This window comes from Gopherus evgoodei, chromosome 3 (assembly GCF_007399415.2).
Source record: "Gopherus evgoodei ecotype Sinaloan lineage chromosome 3, rGopEvg1_v1.p, whole genome shotgun sequence".
NCBI lineage: Eukaryota > Metazoa > Chordata > Testudines > Testudinidae > Gopherus > Gopherus evgoodei.
The window spans coordinates 209491378-209512699 of record NC_044324.1 but is presented as its reverse complement, the minus strand read 5'-3'; the positions used below and the strand labels follow the sequence as shown (position 1 = coordinate 209512699).

Sequence of the window (21322 nt, the reverse complement as noted above, 5' to 3'; positions counted from 1 at the left end):
ATTGAGATGAGATTCCCCTGCACAGCATCCATTCTTTGATGCAATAGCAAGAAGAGCTCTTACAGGGAGATCCTACGGACTGCCAGCTCAGGCAGCCCTAGACCCGCAGTCTAGTGATGGGCTCAGAGAACTTTGTGTTAGGGTCGTGTGCACGTTTTACAACTCTTTTTCACACCTTGGCTTCTGCTCAACGTCTTGTTGCTGTCAGTCCTTCTGTCTTTTGTGCACTTCAGGCCAGGGAAGTTGCACGTTTGCAAACAAAAATAGGTATTTAAATATTTTGTTATGAATGCTCAGTACTCCAAAAACGCATGTATTCTTGGTACTGCCTCTGCACCCTCTCAGCACCTCTGCATCTTTATTTAATATATCAAAACATCCAATAGCTGCTGCTACTGTCCTAAGATGTTCCTCTACTAGCATCTAAACATGGGTGCTTAATGTGGCAGCTAAAGCTATATTTAGGCTCAGATTCTGCAAAGACTTACAGTGTATGAAGTATTACATATTACTGATTCAGGACAGCATCCCCGTTCAGCAAAGCACTTAGGGATGTGTTTGTCTTGAAGCCAATGGCACATAAGCATTGCTTAAGTGCTTTAGGATCAGGGCCTAAGAGCTGTCCCGCATCTGCAGTGGGACTCCTCCCTGTGCAAAACTTTTCAAGACCAAGGTCTTGGGGACCTAAGTAAAAGTGGCCTAATGTTCAGAGATGCAGAAGTCACTGACTTCAGTAGCCAGTGCTAGCACTTTTACCTCAGGATCTCAATATAGATTTAAGAGGCTAAATTAAGGTTTCATAGAAATGCTGGTATTTTATTGTTATCTTTCCTCCTCTTGAATTTTTACAATTGCTGGGAACAAAGGCCAGGCCACTGAGCAATATAATATCCTTTTTAGGATAATGTTTTCTAGGAAAATGCTTAGAGCTCTTCTGAAAGCCAAAAGAGCCGTCAACATAATCTAAAAATCCCAGGATGTGAGAAGACCAGCATTAAATATATATCAGTCAATTACCTGCTTTCTCCTCTCCCCCTGCTCAGCATCTTGTCATTCAGTGTTGTGGAAAGGGGAGTTTTCCTCGACTGTATCAGAAATCATAGAAATGTAGGGTTGGAAGGGACCTTGACAGGCCATTTAGTCCATCTGCCCCTGTGCTGAGACAGGACCAAGCATACCATAGACCATCCCTGACAGGTGTTTATTTCACCTGTTCTTAAAAATCTCCAATGATGGGGACTCCACAACCTCCCTTGGAAGCCTAGTCCAGTGCTTAATGACCCTTACAGTTAGAAAGTTTTCCCTAATATCTAACTCAAATGTCTGTTGCTGCAGATTAAGCCCATTACTTCTTGGCCTACATTCCATGGACATGGAGAACAACGGATTAGTCCTCTTTATTACAGCCCTTAACATATTTGAAGACCATCAAGTCCCCCCTCAATCGTCTTTTCTCAAGACTAAACATGCCCAGTTTTTTTTTTTAAACCTTTCTTCTGTCAGGTTTTCTAAACCTTTTTTATTGCTCTCCTCTGGAATCTCGCCAATTTTTCCACATCTTTCCTACAGTGTGGCACCCAGAACTGGACACTACTCCAGCTGAGGCCTCATCAGTGCCAAACAGAGCAGAACAATTACCGTACAGGTCTTACATAAAACTCTTCTGTTAACACACCCCAGAAAATTAGCCGTTGTCGCAAGTGCATCGCCCTGTTGACTCATATTCAATTTGTGACCCACTATAACCCCCAGATTCTTTTCTGCAGTGCTGTCAATTTTGCATTTCATTTTCCCCTTCCTTAATGTAGTACTTTGCACACGTCTGTACTGAATTCTATCTTGTTGATTTCAGACCAATTTGCCAATGTATCAAGATCATTTTGAATTATAATACTCTCCTCCAAACTGCTTGCAACTCCTTTCACGTTGGTACCATCTGCAAATTTTACAAGCATAGGAATTACAGCGCAAGCTGTAAAAGCTAAAATGCCTTATTGTTATACTGTTACCACATCCACTCAGCAAATCTTACCTGTTAGAACTGCTCTGTGCTGTGTGTCTGAAGTTTGAGCCAGAGGTGGGGAGGGCATCCTGAAATGTCTGTTCCTCTTGGGATGTTAGAGATAGGGCGACAACAGCTTCATCTGAAGAATCCTCTCTGTCTAAATGCCCCAAAAGAGCTGTTGAAAATAATCAAGTTGTGATATTAGACTTGATTTATCACAAAGAACAAAACACAGCTGATTATCCTCAATTTGCTCTCATAATAAACAATTAGGATTCTTCCAAAACTTTCACATAACACAGGAGACAAAATGTTCCCTCTTTATCATTTTGATTTGAAATGCATAGGGGAGAGTATACAGCAGTGGTTCTCAAACTATTTACCAGTGTGGGCTGCATATATGTCCCACAATGCATGATGTGGGCCACATCCAATACTACCTGTATGGCTCTGAGGATGTCACATGGGCCACAGCTCTCTGCTGATTGGGCTGTAAGGGCCCGTGGGCAGCATGTTGAGAACTGCTGGCATACAGCCATTATTTATGCCGATAGTTTTCATTCAGCCCCAGGATGCTCTCAGCAACCTCTCTGACGTCGAGATAATATGCCTATCCAGATAGTTATACTTGTCTGAGTCATGATAAACTGCATATTTGTGTGATTTTCACCCTTAATTGTTCTCTGGAAAACATTTTCTAGTCTCTAACTACCTGGTATCAGGAACTCCCTAAGAGTTTACAGAGGAAGAGTTTTGAGTAAAGAGACATGGTCCATTCTAAATTATCTGTGAAAAATCAACGGTCTAAGGGGCTGGCATAGATTGTGTTCCATGTGAGCATTTCACTACAGCTACACTGATCAGCATTTCTGAACTGCATAATCTTTCCCTCTACATCTTTAAAAGTGATTCAAACAAAGTCATGAAATATTTTCCCTACTATTTTTGTTTCGTTTAATTTCAGTTTGCAAGAGAGACAACCCAGACTTTAGGACCCTTTAAATAGACGGATTTTACCATCTTTTAGGATATCAAAAGCCTTAATTGTTTGAAAAGTACCCAAACCATCTAAAAGATGTAGAAAAATTGCATACTGTAGGTGTGACCCTTTAAAAAAAAAAAAGGCATAATCAAACCCTAGGCTAGCAGAGTATGGATTAAGGAAACATCCTGTTACAGATAAAGACTTTAAAAGGTTTTTCTCAAAATCATAAAACCTTTTGCTTTTTTTCCCTTTAAATCCTGTTTTTCCCCCTTGTTCTCTACCTCCCTGAATCCTGTATTACCTAATCTGCACAATACCCATGGTAACACCACGGGCAGTGGGAAGAACATAAAGCTACTGCAAACGTTACCTCACTGTTGTATTTTACATTTTGGCCAGAGACCCAGAAGTGCTCACCAGCTTAGGATGGCAAAGTCACTTGGGTTTCTGATCCTTCAGTTTCTAAAGGACTAACTCCCCAAGATTTATTACTTTTCATGCTGTTCATGTGTGAGATGAAAATGTCATGAACGAGATGAACAAGAGTAAACTAGCTTATTTACAGTGCCCATAGCTAGAATGCTCTGGCTGCACTGCCTTCACGCATCATGCAGGCAGGGAACCATTAAACGGAATTAGCTTAGCAAGGGGCCACATGCCTCGATGCATGCGCACAACAGTTCCTCTATTAAAGAAGAGACATTGATCCCACTCTAAGTTTCTGTCCATCTGTCTGGGATAAAAATTCCAAAGAGAAGCAGTGAAAGCGGGAGAGTGAGCGTGTTTCTATGGAGGCAACATACTATATCTGGAATATCTGGAAAATTCAAATTCCTGGTAAGTAAACTAGAATTTCTTCTGCCTAAATCTGTCTCCAGAGAGCCCCATTTGGCAAAACTAATAAGTAGTAACCACTTAACTTCATTTCTCAGCCCCTCTCTTTCTCTTAACTAAAAAAGGGACTGCAGAGAGCTCCAGGTAGTGGCATAAACATGCAATAATAGAACTTTGCTTAAGAATTTTGCTTAGGCAGGTCTTGGAAGCCACCCTAATTTCAGTGGACTAAGCTGTAAGACCCTTTGGTAATGAACTGTGTTTCTCAAAACTGTTTTCAAAGCACTGTGCTATCCATTTTCAATGGATTTGGCCTGGAAGAGATTCTGTTTTTCAGCTCTGAAGCAGAGATGAGCTACCATCATTCCAGTTCTCACAATATAAAAAATTAAGAGACTTGTCTAAATTGGTTTAATTTATACTTTCCTATTATGCCAAGCTGCAATACATAAGTCACACCTACTTAGCCTTCCAGAGGTCTGGTCTACACTAGAATTTTACATTGGTACAGCTATGAAAAATCCACTTCCCTGAGATGTACCTACACCGTCCTAACCCCCAGTGTAGACAGTGTTAGGTTGATGGGCGAATTCTTCCATCAACCTAGCTCCTGCCTCTTGGGGAGGAGGAGTACTTACACTGATGGAAGAACCCCATCTATTGGCATAGGTAGTGTCTACACTGAAGTGCTGCTGAGGTGAAGCTGCACTTCCATAGTGTTTTAAGTGTGGACAAGTCCTTAGAGTCACACTCACTTACCAATACGTAACTTTCCCTGCCTCCTTATGCATATCACGTCCGAATTAGGCCCAGACTCCAAAGGTATGACTACTCTGCAATGTAAGCTCAGGATTCATACTCGGATTAAGCCTAACCCCCTTCCATCTACACACAAATCATGCTAACCAAGGGCTTGGACCCAGGGTCGCAAGACCTGAACCAAGGCGGGTCGTGGCGTTAAAGCCCTATTGCTTTGCACCATTGATGCAGCCCCTTTTGACTTTGCCTTGGCAGTCTGCCAAAAGTATTCCACAATCTCTCAAGCTGACTTTCTTTGTCCTCTGGACAGTCAAGTTTGGAGGACAGTCCAGTTTTCCCACCATGAACAAAGGGCTAGAGCAGCCATTTTGGGAGGCTGCTAGGAACTCTGGGATAGGGTGGTTGGACTCCAGCCCGCACAGTTCAGTGTAGATGCTGGAGCACCAGTTTGGGACCCAGGGTTCAATAATTCCTAACCTGGGGTTACAAATGAGTGTAGATGCTCAAGCCCAGGTTAACACACTCAGGGTGTGCTAACTTGAGTTCTACTAATGGAATGGAAGGATGACAAATGGGAATGAGGATATGGAGGTGGATATTACCACATCTGAGGTAGAAGCCATACTTGAACAGCTTAATGGGACAAAATCGGAGGGCCCGGACAATCTTCATCCGATAATATTAAAGGAACTGGCACATGAAATTGCAAGCCCGTTAGCGAGAATTTTTAATGAATCAGTAAACTCAGGGGTTGTACAGTACGATTGGAGAATTGCTAACATAGTTCCTATCTTTAAGAAAGGGAGAAAGAGTGATCTGAGTAACTATAGGCCTGTTAGTTTGACATCTGTAGTATGTAAGGTCTTGGAAAAAATTTTGAAGGAGAAAGTAGTTAAGGACATTGAGGTCAACGGTAATTGGGACAAAGTACAACATGGTTTTACTAAAGGTAGATCGTGCCAAACCAACCTGATCTCCTTCTTTGAGAAGGTGACAGACTATTTAGACAAAGGAAATGCGGTAGACCTAATTTACCTCGATTTCAGTAAGGCATTTGACACGGTTCCACATGCGGAATTATTAGTCAAATTGGAAAAGATGGGGATCAATATGAGAATTGAAAGGTGGATAAGGAACTGGTTAAAGGGGAGACTACAACGGGTCATACTGAAGGGTGAACTGTCAGGCTGGAAGGAGGTTACTAGTGGAGTTCCTCAAGGACTGGTTCTGGGACCAATCTTATTTAACCTTTTTATTACCGACCTTGGCTCAAAAAGCGGGAATGTGCTAATAAAGTTTGCGGATGACACAAAGCTGGGGGGTATTGCTAACACGGAGAAGGACCGGGATATCATACAGGAAGATCTGGACGACTTTGTAAACTGGAGTAATAGTAATAGGATGAAATTTAATAGTGAAAAGTGCAAGGTCATGCACTTAAGGATTAATAATAAGAACTTTAGATATAGATTGGGGATGCATCAGTTGGAAGCAACAGAGGAGGAAAAGGACCTTGGGGTATTGGTAGATCACAGGATGACTATGAGCCACCAATGTGATATGGCCGTGAAAAAAGCTAATGTGGTTTTAGGATGCATCAGGCGAGGTATTTCCAGCAAAGATAAGGAGGTGTTAGTACCATTATATAAGGTGCTGGTGAGACCCCACCTGGAATACTGTGTGCAGTTCTGGTCTCCCATGTTTAAGAAGGATGAATCCAAACTGGAACAGGTTCAGAGACGGGCTAATAGGATGAGCCGAGGAATGGAAAACCTGTCATATGAAAGGAGACTCAAAGAGCTTGGCTTGTTTAGTCTGGCCAAAAGAAGGCTGAGGGGGGATATGCTTGCTCTTTATAAATATATCAGAGGGATTAATATTAGGGAGGGAGAGGAATTATTTAAGCTTAGTACCAATGTAGATACAAGAACGAATGGGTATAAACTGGACACTAGGACGTTTAGACTTGAAATTAGATGAAGGTTTCTAACCATTAGAGGAGTGAAGTTCTGGAACAGCCTTCCAAGGGGAGTAGTGGGAGCAAAAGACATATCTGGCTTTAAGATTAAGCTTGATAAGTTTATGGAAGGGATGGTATGATGGGAGAGCCTAATTTTGGCAACTGATCTTTGATTGTCGCCAGATAAGTATGCCCAGTGGTTGGTGATGGGATGTTGGATGGGATGGGATCTGAGTTACTGCAGAGAATTCTTTTCTGAGTGCTGGCTGGTGAGTCTTGCCCACATGCTCAGGGTTTAGCCATATTTGGTGTCGGGAGGGAATTTTCCTCCAGGGCAGACTGGCAGAGGCCCTGGAGGTTTTTCACCTTCCCCTGCAGCGTGGGGCATGGGTCACTTGCTGGTGGATTCTCTGCAGCTTGAGGTCTTCAAACCACAATTTGAAGACTTCAATAACTCAGGCATAGGTTAGGGGTTTGCTATAGAAGTGGACTGGTAGGGTTCAGTGGCCTGCTTTGTGCAGGGGGTCGGACTAGATGATCACATTGGTCCCTTCTGACCCTAGAATCTATGAATCTATGAACCCTGGGATTTCATTCCATTGTGGGCATATTCATCAAGTAACCATGTCTTAGATGCTAAGGGAGTTGCAATTGGTTTAACTCACATAGAGGTACACCAGAAAAGACGTGTATCGCTACAAAAGTAATTAACAGGAAGACTGTGATCCTGGGCACCCCTGTATTCACAGCCTACACATTACTGCAATAATATTTGTACAATGTATGATATGTGAAGTATATGAAAGCTACTAACATGAGAGTTATTAGTAGTGTTGTATAATATAGATCCGGGGTCAGCAACCTTTCAGAAGTGGTGTGCCGAGTCTTCCATTTATTCACTTTAATTTAAGGTTTTGCGTGCCAATACTACATTTTAAACCTTTTTAGAAGGTCTCTTTCTAGAACTCTATAATATATAACTAAACTATTGTTGTATGGAAAGTAAATAAGGTTTCAGAATGTTTAAGAAGCTTCATTTAAAATTAAATTAAAATGCAGAGCCCCCCAGACCAGTGGCCAGGACCTGGGCAGTGTGAATGCCACTGAAAATCAGCTTGTGTGCCGCCTTTGGCACCCGTGCCGTAGGTTGCCTACCCCTGATATAGATGGTAATGTTATACAGTATGTAAAGCTATGAATTCCCTCTGTATGATGTTACTAGAACAGGTTTAAGACCAGACAGCCTAGTCTAGGTAAAGGCAATAAACAGATCTGGCCTACACAAAGGAATGTGGGTTTAACCTCAGCTTATGCATCAGCAGTAAACAAAGTCATTGAGCTGAACTTGTGGGGGTTATCCTGATCCTGAGCTGAAGAGACAGAGCATTAACATGGTTCCTGCACTCCAGAGAGACAGAAGACTGAATTCCCAGGAGATGTTCCTAACTTGTAAGACAGACATCCCTTTGGGAATATAAGGGACAGAGAGACACTCAAGTCTTATCCTTCACTTTAGGAGACAAAGAAACCAAGCCAGCTGATCTGTGAAATGAAGCCTGCCCAGACCAGCCAAAAAAAGGCTGGAAAGGAGACTGGGGGTGAGCGAAACCATCTTGAACAAAGACTGTCTCTTGCTAGATGAAGTTTTTAGACTTTTAGATACGTGTTTTCACTTGTATTTGCTTGTAACCATCCCGACCATTTATCTTTTTCTTGGTATCACTTAATCCACATTCTTTTGGTGGTAAACTTGTTTTGCTGTCATTACAGCTCATCAGGGCTGGGTATGTCCAGAAAAGTGTGCTTCCAGACAGCTAACAGGTTACAGTGTTTTTCTGCCTCCGTAAAGGCAGCAAACTGAACATTTCTCTGGGAGGGTCCAGTGAGAGGGACTGGTCCCTTCAATAGGATGATTTCGGGATGAATTCAGGCCTGGAAGGGTACCAAGGTCAGCCTGCATGGAGTAATTTGGCTGGGCAAAGCCAGGGTAAGGTTTGTGGGCTGCTGGAAGGCTGTTGGGGAGTCGCAGCTTTGGTCCAAAGCTGCACAGCCACAAGACATCCAGTGTTACAAAGCAGACTGTGACCAAAGCCCCTTACTGGCCTGGGTGAACCCCACAACTTCTCAGTTGATCCTTTACATTGTTTCAACATAGTTAACATTTGTCCTATGCAGGGGATTGAACCGTGCTGTAACAAGGAGGCATAAGTGGGCTGAAGCCTGGGATGTGTCTGGTTACAACACAGGTAGGTCTCATGCAAATTAAAATGTGTTGTGACTAGGTCAGGAGACAGTGGTGCTGTAACCAAGTCTGCTAACCTGGATATTTTTGTAGAGTTGTAGGCAAGCCCTTAATTATATCAGTTCACAGATCATTAAATGGGTGTGACTACGTCTAATGGACTCTAACTGAGAGTAAGGGAATCTATCATCTACCAATTTACACAACCCCTCTGAATTTGGTCCTATAAGTTCTGGGGAACTGGTTTGCCCTTAGGAATGCTAATGAGTTTTGGCACTTTCACATCTATGTAACAACTTAAATTCAAGCCAGGCTCTGTGTCCAGAAGTTAATTATATCTGATGGTTATTCAGTGCTTACTGTGAAATGAAGTAATAGTTTCAGTCTAGTTCCTAGCGATGAAAGGCCACAGTATCATTACCATAATCACAAAACCAGCATCACATGTTGCGCTAAGTTGTATCCTTGCTGGTAGTATAGAGCAGAGGCCAAAGACTTGAATGGGTCTATGCTATGTTTCTTATCTCTAAAGGTGGTCCCTTCAGAACACGCTTGAGAAATACTAACAGGGAGCAAGGGAAAGCTTGTACATGTTCTCTCTTTTCTGTGGATAAATACTGGCATTCTGGCACTTTTCATGATCACTAAATTCATTAAAAAAAAGTTAAAAATACCCACCAAAGTCCATTCACACGTAACGGGTAGATATTATTTTATCAGGCCACACACAAGTTGATCCCTACATCTTTTTTTACTTTTAGGACAGTGAGGGAATTCCTTAAGGAAACAAAAACACCATGACATGACGATGGCCCCAAAGGCTCACCAGAGGTACTAGTGGCTTCTTCTACTATAGGTGGAGTGAAAGAAGGAAGAATGACCTTTGTATATTTTGGAGGCAATGGAGCAGGAGGAAACATGATGGTGCATACCATTCCAATGCTCTTCCTGATAAGAGGTTCTAGTGCTACAGTATGACAGGATATATTCAGGAGAAGGTGAATAGCAGCTCAAAACCATGAGGATCAATTGCTATAAGATCTTTGGAATGAAGAAATATAAACCTTCACTATGGATCCTTGGATTCCTGTTTCCTGTGGGCACAGATTTACTTTTAATATACTGAAGCATTAGACATTCTTAAAAAATTACTTTTCCCTACATCTAATTTAAAGAACTGAGCTCTGGTCAAAATGACACTAATACAGTAGAGATGGGCTGGTTCATATCTGGATTAGGTTTAGGGTAGGGTTCAGGGCTAAATCAGGACTTGGTCTGGTGGTACTGGAAGGCTCACAAGGTGTTCACATAAGATTTCAGCCCTTGATGATGACAACTTTTCAAGATAATGTGTAGTCTTGGTTATTGCAGAACCACAAAAATAGGCCTGTTCCAGGTTTGGATTTTGGACTCTGCAGTTTGCTGAGTTCAGATCTGGGGATTTGAATTTGAATTTGCACAACATTTAAAAGAATGCAGAAATCAGTTTCCGGCTTTGCCTCTTCTCTTTGAGAGTGTGAAAGATTTCATTTTTAAAGGATTTTTAAAGCATTTTTAAATGCTGTGATGTTAACTTATATCTTGCTAAATGGCCGAAGATCACATTTGTCTAGATAACAGTTAGGATAATATTATATGATGATAACATACTCTTAGATTAAAGCAGTGTGCTCAAGGGATCCATATGTATGATTATGCCCTCCTCCTAAAATTTGCTGGCAGCTGTGATTGTAACATGTAGCACCTGGCTGGAAGAGCCAAAGTTAGTTCTGTATTAGCCCCTTGACAGGTTTTCATATTATCTAGCCAGAAAGGCATTCTGAGAAGACTTCATGCAATAGTGATGGAACTCACACTCCTTCCCTGGTAGTGAAATTATGCATTAAATGCACCTATTTGCTGTGGGCTCTGTGCCTGCGAATAAAAAAAAAAATCCATTCTCAAGTCTCCTCCACAGGACTTTCAGGGTTAAAATACATCTCAAGACATGCAATCACATGGCAGAATGAAAATCTTATTTTAATATTGTTTGCAAAATTGACAGATCTACTTAACAGAAGCCATTAAAATATTTACAAAGTAGCAGCTGCTCTTGTAAAAATCCAGCTTTATTTTTTTGGGGCATGAAAAATAAACTAGTTGATAAGTGCAAGATAAGCCATTTGACTTCGTCTTTGTGTGCGCTGCATGGTATGCACAGCCAATTCTGTACAATCTGATGTTTACAGAGCAATCGTAATGCACGACCTCCTTAGGCAACAGGGACACAAGAAGCCTTTAAAACGCTGAAGCAAGCATTTAATCAGAACTCTTCATGCTGATCTTTGAAAAATTCAATAAGTTCAAAAAAATGTAACTCCTTCTAAAGATAAAATATCAGTTTTTTGCTTCAGGAGTTGCAAATATATACCAATGAACTCCCAGTGAACCAGACATACTTCAGCCACTGCTATTTAAGAGAGTAAGCCATAGGTTGCTCAGAAAGAAACAATGCAAGCACTCAAACGATATAAGTACTTAGACCAATTGAGTGTTACTGTGGTATAATAGCTCAACTAGTCAAAACATATCCCTTTCTTTTGGTACATTTAACCAAATTATCTTTTCTCCGGGCCAGCTAGTTTCATGTGAATTATACATTTCTTTATTTCACATGCTTGTTTCATATTGAAATCAAGATTTTTACATATTGTCCTAAAAAGATAAAGGAGATAGTTACATGCAAGTAATTACCGCAGAAGTGTGAATAACACTGAGTATGACCATATATGTGTTACACAGCTGTTTCACCTTGAGTCTATTGTTGTTCTGCTCTTAGATGATGTAAGGATGTGCATAGAATACATGGGTGACATTCTGGCCCCATTGAAGGTAAAGGGAGTTTTACCACTGACTTCACTGGAGCCAGGATTTCACCCTGTATGTGTGTGGTGTTTTGTTAATTAATCACACACGTTTAGAAGGTGCTCATCACCAGAGCATCTCAAAGCTATTTACTAAGTTTAATTAAAAATACAATATAGGCTGAAAAGAGAACACATCTACTTGGCTACCCTAGAACCCTGCTAACGTAAACGCTGTTTCCCAAGGGACTGCCCAGGACGTACCAATAGCACAGAAAAGCCAGACCGAAGAGGCGGGTCCTACAATGTGCTCCAGATATGACAAGATCAGGCTTTGATGCATTGCCAGCTGGAGCAGCTTTGGCAGGCAAGGATCTGCCATTGCAATGCCCTCCCCTGCAGGCATGTTGACTCCAATCTTATGAGCCATCTCCTGGCAATAAAAAGGTCTGCATTTTCAGCTTTAGGTTTGATAAGTCTTCGGAAGCATGTGATCACCTAATTAGCTTGAGCGCAAGCAGATATACATCTCTATATAGTGGTAACACGTGCGATAAGTGGTCCTGTCATGGTATACCATGATCAACTTAATACCATTATTGCTTAGTAATTATAGCAGGGGATAGGCTGGCAGGGCTTCTGGGTTTTATAGCTAACCCTTCTATTGACTAGACCCATTTTCTTACTCATAAATGGTATTTCTTTGGTGGACAAGGTTAATCTGTAACTTGATGGGCTATAACTAGCAATCCCACAAAACTATTAGGGAAGGACAACTTATTGAGCATGGAGGATAGAACTGTTTGGCCACAGGCTGGATCAGCAGAGGTGGGAGTGCGCACTCTATAGCAGAGGTGGGCAAACTATGGCCTGTGGGCCCTCCTGTCCGGCCCCTGAGCTACTGGCCTGGGAGGCTCACCCCCGGCTTCTCCCCTGCTGTTTCCCCCTCCCCCGCAGCCTCACCTCACTGCACCACCAGCGCCATGCTCTGGGCAGCGAGCTCCTGTTGGGCAGCGCAGCTGCAGAACTGCAGCCTAACCCGGTGCTCTGTGCTGCTTGGTGGCGTGGCTGGCTCCTGCTGGGCGGCACAGCTGTAGCACAGCCAGCCAGCAGTGCTCCAGGCAGCGCGGTAAGGGGACAGGGAGCAGGGGGGAGGTTGGATAGAGGGCAGAGGAGTTTGGGGGTAGTGGTCGGGATGGGGTGTGTGGCTAGTGAGTGGGGCAGTCAGAGGACAGGGAATGGGGTGTCGAATGGGGGCAGGGATCCCCAGGGGGCAGTCAGGAAGGAGAGGGTGGGGTGGATGGGGCGGTTGGGGGCAGTCAGGGGTGGGGGGGTCCAGGGACTGTCAGGGGACAGGGAGCATGGGGTGAGGGGGGCGGTGGATGGGGCAGGGGTCTCGGAGGGGCTGTCAGGGGACAGGGAGGATTGCATGGGGCAGGAATCCCGGGTGGGACTGTCAGGGGGGCAAGAAGCAGGGGGGGGAGGTTGGATAGGGAGCGGGGCCTGGGCCATGCCTGGCTGTTTGGGGAGGCACAGCCTACCCTAACTGTCCCTCCATACAATTTCAGAAACCCGATGCAGCCCTCAGGCCATAAAGTTTGCCTGCCCCTGCTCTATAGTGTCTTAGTGAAAGTATACATGGAAGACCCAACTAGTCTGCTTTGTTCAGGGTCTTATACCAGGCTCATTACTATTGTATCTAAGGGCTTGTTTTCACTACCATGATACATCGGCGCTGCTGCAGTGCCAATGTGGCAAGTCTGGTGAAGACATGCTATGTTGATGGGAGAGTGTTCTCGCATCGATGTAATTACTCCACCTCAATTAGAGGAGGAAGCTATGTTGGTGGGAGAGCATCTCCTGCTGACATAGTGCGGTGCGGACACTGCTTTAAGTTGATATAACTTACGTTGCTCAGGGGGTGGTGGTTTTTTCCACATCCCTGAGCAACGCAAGTTACACCGACTTAAGCAGTATTATAGACAAGCCCTAAGTCATAGTAGATTGCAACTTCCCTTTGCTATTGATCGCTATTCTAGGGAAGCATTACCTTTCTCAGGGTCTGTCTACACTTACAGGGGATCGACGCTGCAGCAATCAATGCCCTGGGGGTCAATTTAGTGGGTCTGGTGAAGACCCACTAAATCGACTGCAAATCGCTCTCCCCTTGACTTTGGTACTCCACCGGAATGAGAGGTGTAAGGTAAGTCAATGGGAGAGTTTCTCCTGTTGATCCAGTCCAGTGTAGATACCACAGTAAGTTGACCTAACTTACATAGCTGAAGTTGTGTAACTTAGGCTGACTTACCCCCGTAATGTAGACCAGGCCCCAGCCAAGGGGCAGAATTGCTTTCAGCACTGTGAGTCCTGAAACCAAACAGTTATCCATGCAAAGATGGACAGCTGATATTGCTGCCAAGTGAACCTTGACAGAGGAAACTGCTAAGCCTTGTTCTTACACCACAGCTATGTTTTACCTCAACAGGCAGGGAGGAGCTCACTTATTTCTCCTTTTTTAGGAAACCGTGCAGTTTCAGGTGCAGCAGATAGTCAAGTATGTGTTGGATGGATGAATGCAACAGTGAGACTCTGGTTTGACAAGCACAGAGAGCCACTTCCACTTTGACAGGCAGGGGGCCTAAGAACGACCAGACTGGGTCAGACCAATGGTCCATCCAGCCCAGTATCCTGTCTTCTGACAGTGGCCAATACCAGGTGCTTCAGAGGAAATGGACAGAACTGGGCAATTATCAAGTGAGCCATCTCCTGTTGGCCAATCTGGCTTCCGGCAGTCCATGGCTAGGGACAACCAAAGCATGGGGTTGCATCCCTGACCACCTTGGCTAATATCCATTAATGTATCTATCTTCCATGAACTGACCTAATTATTTTTTGTACCCCATTGCAGTTTTGGCCTTCACAACATCCCCTGACAATGAGTCCCACAGGTTGATTCTGTGTCGTGTGAAGACTTGGTGAACTTACTCTAAGCAAGCCTGTTTTTTAAGATTTAGCTACGGATCTTCCAGGCTGTTAGATGAAAGGATTGTAGGTTTGAGTGGTGCAGCCAACTGTGGTCTTAGGAGATCAGGTCTGAGTGTAGTGGGAGTGAGAATGGAGATGCTACCGAGAGGTCCAGTAGAGAATATAATTTATATATAATTTAAGTGCGGGTCCACTTGATTTTTAGTAGCACTCTGTGTAGGAGAGGAATGGGGGAAAAGCATAGTTAAGCTTTTTCTTTTCAGGGTAGCAGGAAGGCATCTGTGATTGAGCCTGGTCTGTGGTTTTTCAGGGAACAGAACTGGTAACATTTTCTGTTGGACTTGTTTGCAAATAGATCTATTTGGGGAGTCTGCCCACTGCTGGAAAATACATCTGGCTACATCTGTGCAAAGTGACCTCTCGCAGTGACTCAAAAATGTCCTGCTCAGGTGGTCGGTTAGCTCATTCTGCACCCCCGGAAGGCAAGAGACCTTGAGGTTAACTGAATTGCTTCCTGAAAAAGGAGGATAGGCAAGCTCTTCCCTCCCTGTTGAGGTAAAACATAGTTGTGGTGTTGTCTGTAAGAACAAACAGGTTTCTCCCCCTAATATGAGGTAGGAAAGCCTGACAGACAAGATGGATCACCCTCAGTTCTCTGACATTGATATGAGGAGAGAGCTCCCACGATGACCAAAGACCCTGAGTTAGGAGGGGCCCCAGGTCTGAGAGCTGAGTCACTGACAGTTGAGGGTGATGAAGGGAATGCTCACACAAACATTGGGAGGATCCAACCACCAGTTCAGGGAAATTAGAACTTGTGCAAGTACAAAGAGCACAGCATCCAGATGAAGATGGCTGGGCGAGTACACTGAGGTCAGCCATGTCTGGAGAAGTATGAGGTGCAGCCTCACATGTTGTACTACATATGTGCACGAGGCGATGTTGCCTACGAGCCTCATAAAGTTTCGGGCTGTTGTAATGGGTGAAACTTGAGGACAAATTGAAGAAAGTCCAGAGAAGAGCAACAAAAATGATTAAAGGTGTAGAAAACATGACCTATGAGGGAAGATTGAAAAAATTGGGTTTGTTTAGTTTGGAGAAGAGAAGACAGAGAGGAGACATGATAACAGTTTTCAAGTACAAGAAGGAGGGAGAAACATTATTCTTCTTAACTTCTGAGGATAGGACAAGAAGCAATGGGCTTAAATTGCAGAAAGGGCGAGTTAGGCTGGACATTAGGAAAATCTCCTTAACTGTCAGGGTGGTTAAGCACTGAAATAAATTGCCCAGGGGAGTTGTAGGATCTCCATTATTTCAGATCTTTAAGAGCAGGTTACACACACACCTGTCAGGGATGGTCAATAATACTTAGTCCAGCCATGAGTGCAGGGGAGTGGACTACATGACCCTTCCAGTCCTATGTTTCTATGTCACTAGAGACCAGATAGATTGGAAGCTTGACTCTGAGAGGAATGCTCTGACCTGGCTAGAGTCGAGCACCGTCTCTACAAACTGTCCTCTGTACCAAACAAAAAGTAGACTTGTCTGCATTGATCAATAGGCCTAGGCCCTTGAATGCTGACTGAATGAGTTGAATGCTGGATATAACCAGGGCTTTGGACCAGTTCTTGACTAGCCTGTCATTGAGGTAAGGGTAGACCCGTACTCTTAGTCTCCTCAGAAATGCTGCTACCACAGCCATATATTTCATGAACACCTGAGGAGTTGCAGAGAGGCCAAATGGAAGCACTGTGAACTGGTAATGTGCCATCTTAACTACGAACCTGAGGAATTTTCTGTGCCCGTGGGATATTGGCACATGAAAGTAGGTAACTCTTAAACTGAGGGCGGTGTGCCAGTCTCCAAGGTCCAGAGAAGGAGTGATGGATGCTAGAGTGACCATGCAGAACTTTATCATTTGAGACAGTTGTTGCGCTGTCTCAGGTCTAGGACAAGTCTGAAAGCTCCCTTTGCTTTTGAGATTAGGAAATAACAGGAGTAGAAACCCTTCCCTTTTAAATTCTGTGGAACGTCCTCTATGGCTCCCAAATGAAGGAGATATTGAATCTCCTGTCTCAGAAGTTCTTAGTGAGAGGGGTCCCTGAAGGGAAGGTGGAAAAGAGGGAAAGAAATAAACTGGAGGGTGTATCCCACTTATTCAGTACTCAACAGCCAACATGGGGCTTTAAGACCAATGACCAACACACCGGGAATTGAATAAACCCCTCAGATAGGGTAAATAAACCTAACTAAACATTAATAACTTTAATAACACTAAACCATTTACAATAATACAAGCGAACGCAGTCCATGGAAAGTACTTGCAAAAGCAAGAAGAGCAGTTCCAGTGACCATCATGGGCTGTAAGAAGGAACTGAGGGGCTCGGGGTTGGCTGCGCCCTTTATACCAATGCCAGCAGCACATAATAGAAGAGGGCAGTTGAGCTGCCCCAAAGGGTAGGGAAAAACTTCTGGTGACTGCACACAGGGTGCGTGCACACTGAGAGGAATGCACATATGCAGTCAGTTGAAGGTGAAACACAATTTCCTGGAGCTGATGAAAACAGGAAGGGCATGTGTAGAAAAATAATGTTGGCCTTCAACAATTATTGCCAGCTTGGAGACCTATCAAGCTAATAAAATGGTCACCAGAAAACAAACTTTAAGGGGTAAATGCTTTTCACTGAATGCTTTGTCTTCAAAGAGCAGACCTACAGAGCTTGCAACAGTAGATTCAGCCTCCAGGCAGGAAGAATCAATCTGAAGGAAGGATTTAGTCTAAAAAGAGCTCTAAGGGAATTTTTGGAAAGGGAATAATTGTACTATGGATTCAATGCTAAGGGGAAATTTGTTAGGCCTAATGAATTGACTGTGGCACCAGAAAGCTCCTAGACATCAGAAGAGTGAAGTAGAAAGGACTTACATGCTATGGATAGTTGGCTGAGAACCATGTCTGCCTGCTACAACTCTGTGGAGAAGTCCAGAAATATGCGAAGGAGAATCTTGGGCTACAGGCCTGAGAAGATGTCCCCTGATAGGCCAGAGGGTCCTGGAACAAAGCCTGGGAAAACTGGATGTTCACTGGAACAGTGAAGAAATTCTAGGCAAGAAACTTCTGCCTCAATAGCAGAGAGAGAAGGACCACTGGAAGAAGACCCCTTCAATAAGAAAGATTGAGATCTGGGCTTCAGATGACTTGCTGCTCATTGAAACAGCATGCTGTATTCAAAGCATTGCCTGGGACACTTGGTATCCTCCTTGCCAGTACAGGTAGGCAACCACCCAGGAGCGGCGCGAGGGTTTTTGGCGCCCTAGGTGCAGGGCCGGCTCGACGGTCCCGCGGCTCTGGTGGACCTGCTGCAGGCGTCCCTGCGGACAGTCCGCTGGTCCCGCGGCTCCGGTGGACCTGCCGCAGGCGTCCCTGCGGATGCTCCACCGGAGCCGTGGGACCAGCGGACTGTCCGCAGGCACATCTGCGGGAGGTCCACCAGAGCAGTCTGCCACCCTCCCAAATCCTGGTGCCCCAGGCGACCACCTAGGTCGCCTAAATGGAAGCGCCGGCCCTGCAACCACCTTTGAACTGTGACCCAATTAGAACAGCCGGGCCCCTCTGATGACAGTCCCCAGAATGCAAACAAGGCCTTTCTTATAGCTTGTAGCACAACAACATATGTATCTAATTTTGTCTTGAAATGGGACAATTTCCGTTAGCCGTTTTGCCTCCCATATGCCATCTGCCTTTGTCAGAAACAGATAGTTAAGAGTTAATGGAACAGAAGTACTTCATATCTCTTTTGCCTGAATAGGGTTAACAAGATCAGTGAGCCAGGCTGTCACCTGACCAGAGGACCAATCACGGGACAGGATACTTTCAAATCTTAAAGGAGGGAAGTTTTTGTGTGTGCTGTTAGATTTTGGTGGTTGTTCTCTCTGGGTTCTGAGAGTGACCAGATGTACAACCAGGTTTCTCTCCAATCTCCCTGATACAGGTTCTTATAGATTCAAAATAGTAAGTACTATGTGATAAGGCGAGTTAGGCTTATGTTTGTTTTCTTTATTTGCAAATGTGTATTTGGCTGGGAGGAGTGCAAATGTGTATTTGGCTGGGAGGAGTGCAAATGTGTATTTGGCTGAAAGGATTTTAATTTGTACTTGTATACTTAGGCTGGGAGGGTATTCCCAGTGTCTATAGCTAAAAGACCCTGTACCTATTCCATTTTAAATTTACAAAGATAATTTTTACTGTTTTTTCTTTCTTTAATTAAAAGCTTTTCTTGTTTAAGAACCTGATTTTTTTTTATTCTGGTGAGACCCCAGGAGACTGGGTCTGGATTCACCAGGGAATTGGTGGGGAGAAAGGAGGGAAGGGGGAGAGAAAGGTTAATTTTCTCTCTGTGTTAGGATTACTTTCTCTCTCAGGGAGAGTCTGGGAGGGGGAGAGTGAAGGAGGGGGGAAGGTGAATTTTTCTCTCTGTTTTAAGACTCAAGGAGTTTGAATCACAGTGATCTTACAGGGTAACCCAGGGAGGGGAAACCTGGGAGAGGCAATGGGGGGAAAGGGTTTACTTTCCTTGTGTTAAGATCCAAAGGTCTGGGCCTTGGGGTTCCCCGGGCAAGGTCTTATGGGGACCAGAGTGTACCAGGCACTGGAATTCCTGGTTGGTGGCAGTGCTACAGGTTCTAAGCTGGTAATTAAGCTTAGAGGAATTCATGCTGGTACCCCATCTTTTGGACGCTAAAGTTCAGAGTGGGGAATTATACCATGACAGCCTTCAACACTACCCCTCAGATATTGGTTAGTGAAACTGCTTAACAGACTGGACTCCAAGTTGCCACAAGAGGGAAACTTTGATGTGCATCTGGATACTTATTAGTCTCTCCAAGTCCAGGGACTGATTAACTCCAGTTCAGAAGAAACAGGTGCAGAGTGGAAAATCAGAAGTCAGTGCAGGGAACCACCTGGAGACAGGAGACAAGCAATTGGAGTAGGTGCATTTTTTGGTGAAGAGAGGAAAGACCTGGAACTCCTAGACTCCTGGCTTTACTTTGGTTATTCTTTGACAAGGAGGCTCCCTTTTGAAGCTGATGCAGAAGATGTCCAGGTGGACAAGACTTTGGGACAGCATTGGAAAACTTCTGAGCAGGTTTATAACAAGTTGATAGATCTGGAACTAGGCTAGAGTGCAAGAGTTGGCTAATTGTGTCTCATTCTCTCAAAAGGAATTGCTACAGACCACCTAACTGTTGAGAAAACAAATCAATGCAATTCTCTGCTCCTGGAGATGGGTCACTAACATGTTTTCTTTACTGTATTTAAACTCTAGGTGCCAGCAAGTCCAAAAGGGAGATTGCAACACTCCAAGTACAGGTTTCTAAAGCAAAACTGCATGGACAGTTGATTCTAGGAAGCAATAAGGACATGCAGGTACACATCCTCTATATCCTTTTGATATGAGGAAATTCCCTGGGGCACTGGCTCCAATGTTTGCACAGGCAGACTCTATGTTGAACATCTTGGTGGCAACCATATGAGTCTATCCGGGCTAAAGCAATTCCAATCAGACCATTTCTTTCAAATGAAATAAATTAAGCAGACCTCTAAATTAATAATCTGAATCGATGCTATAGTTATTGTGGGTGGCAAAAAATCTTGAGACTGATGTCACAGCACCCGGGCAAGGAGGTCTTGTATTGGCTTTATCCCTTCACTCCTTTGTCCTGGGAAACAGCGGGAGAGAGATGCGCAATTTGGGATAAAGAGGAAAACTGAAGAAAGTCTATGAAAACCTGCAGCACTAATGAACCTAGCCCCCCAGCTAGAAATGCTGTGCCTCCATTGCTGCTGAAACTGAAGGAGGCAGCCTCTAATGCAAAGGGGCCTGGAGGTAAAATGACATTATGTATGTTCACGTGCCCTCAGACCTCTGCTGCTGGCGACAAGCCTTTGACTTGGAGGGACACTTTCTTCTTTCCTTGTTTTATAGAAGAGATATATTGAAAGTTAGCTCTGCATCAGGAATGAGCCCTAGTGGGATATTCTTTGCACTTCCTACGTGTCAGGGGCAAGCAATTCAGGGTCTGATTAAGGGGATCAAGGCAACTACTCCAGTAGGGGAGAGCCATTAATTTTCACTTAGTGGACATTTCTCCCACTAATGAAGAGTTAAGCCAGAGGGCTCTGTGGGCTACGTTAAAACTCAGTGGTAGACCTGGCTGATAGGAGATGGAATCTTGGTATGCATTTTGCAGATACTAAGATACTCAGCAAGGTGGAATTTCTTCTTCACATCTTAAGTGAAAGCTGTTGAGGAGGGGAAAAATAACCAACTCTGAAATCTACTCCATTAGAGCTCTGGCAAAGTATAGGAACATAATGCCAGAACCTTTGAAAAAAGACTGTCAGTCTCTTTTAGTGGATCTTTGAGATTGGCTTTGCTCTCTTTAGGAAGGGGAGACTGACTCCCTGAAAACCTGGCTCCTGGGGAACAAATTTTAAGACTTTGTGCCTACATAGCTGCCTTGTATTACTAAAGGCTTGTCTACATGGGAAAATTGACCAGAATAGCTCTTGCTCAATGAACTATTGTGGAATAGCTCTCTGGGTGGACACTTATTCTGGAATAAAAGTGATTTTATTCCAGAATAGTTGCTCAACTTTGGAATGGTACTCATTATTCAGGAGTAAAGTGACTTTTTATTCTGGAATAGA

At 44.0% G+C, this 21322-nt stretch overlaps 1 protein-coding gene across 7 annotated transcripts in view; it reads right to left on the bottom strand.

The window, feature by feature from the left end:
• Nucleotides 1–21322, bottom strand: part of WDPCP (WD repeat containing planar cell polarity effector) — a 230839-nt gene that overhangs the window by 18434 nt on the left and 191083 nt on the right. For all 7 annotated transcript variants that reach the window (XM_030557924.1, XM_030557925.1, XM_030557923.1 and 4 more), the window contains one exon: nt 2033–2180. In XM_030557924.1, the coding sequence (XP_030413784.1) occupies nt 2033–2180 (148 nt within the window). The remainder of the gene's footprint in view (nt 1–2032; nt 2181–21322) is intronic.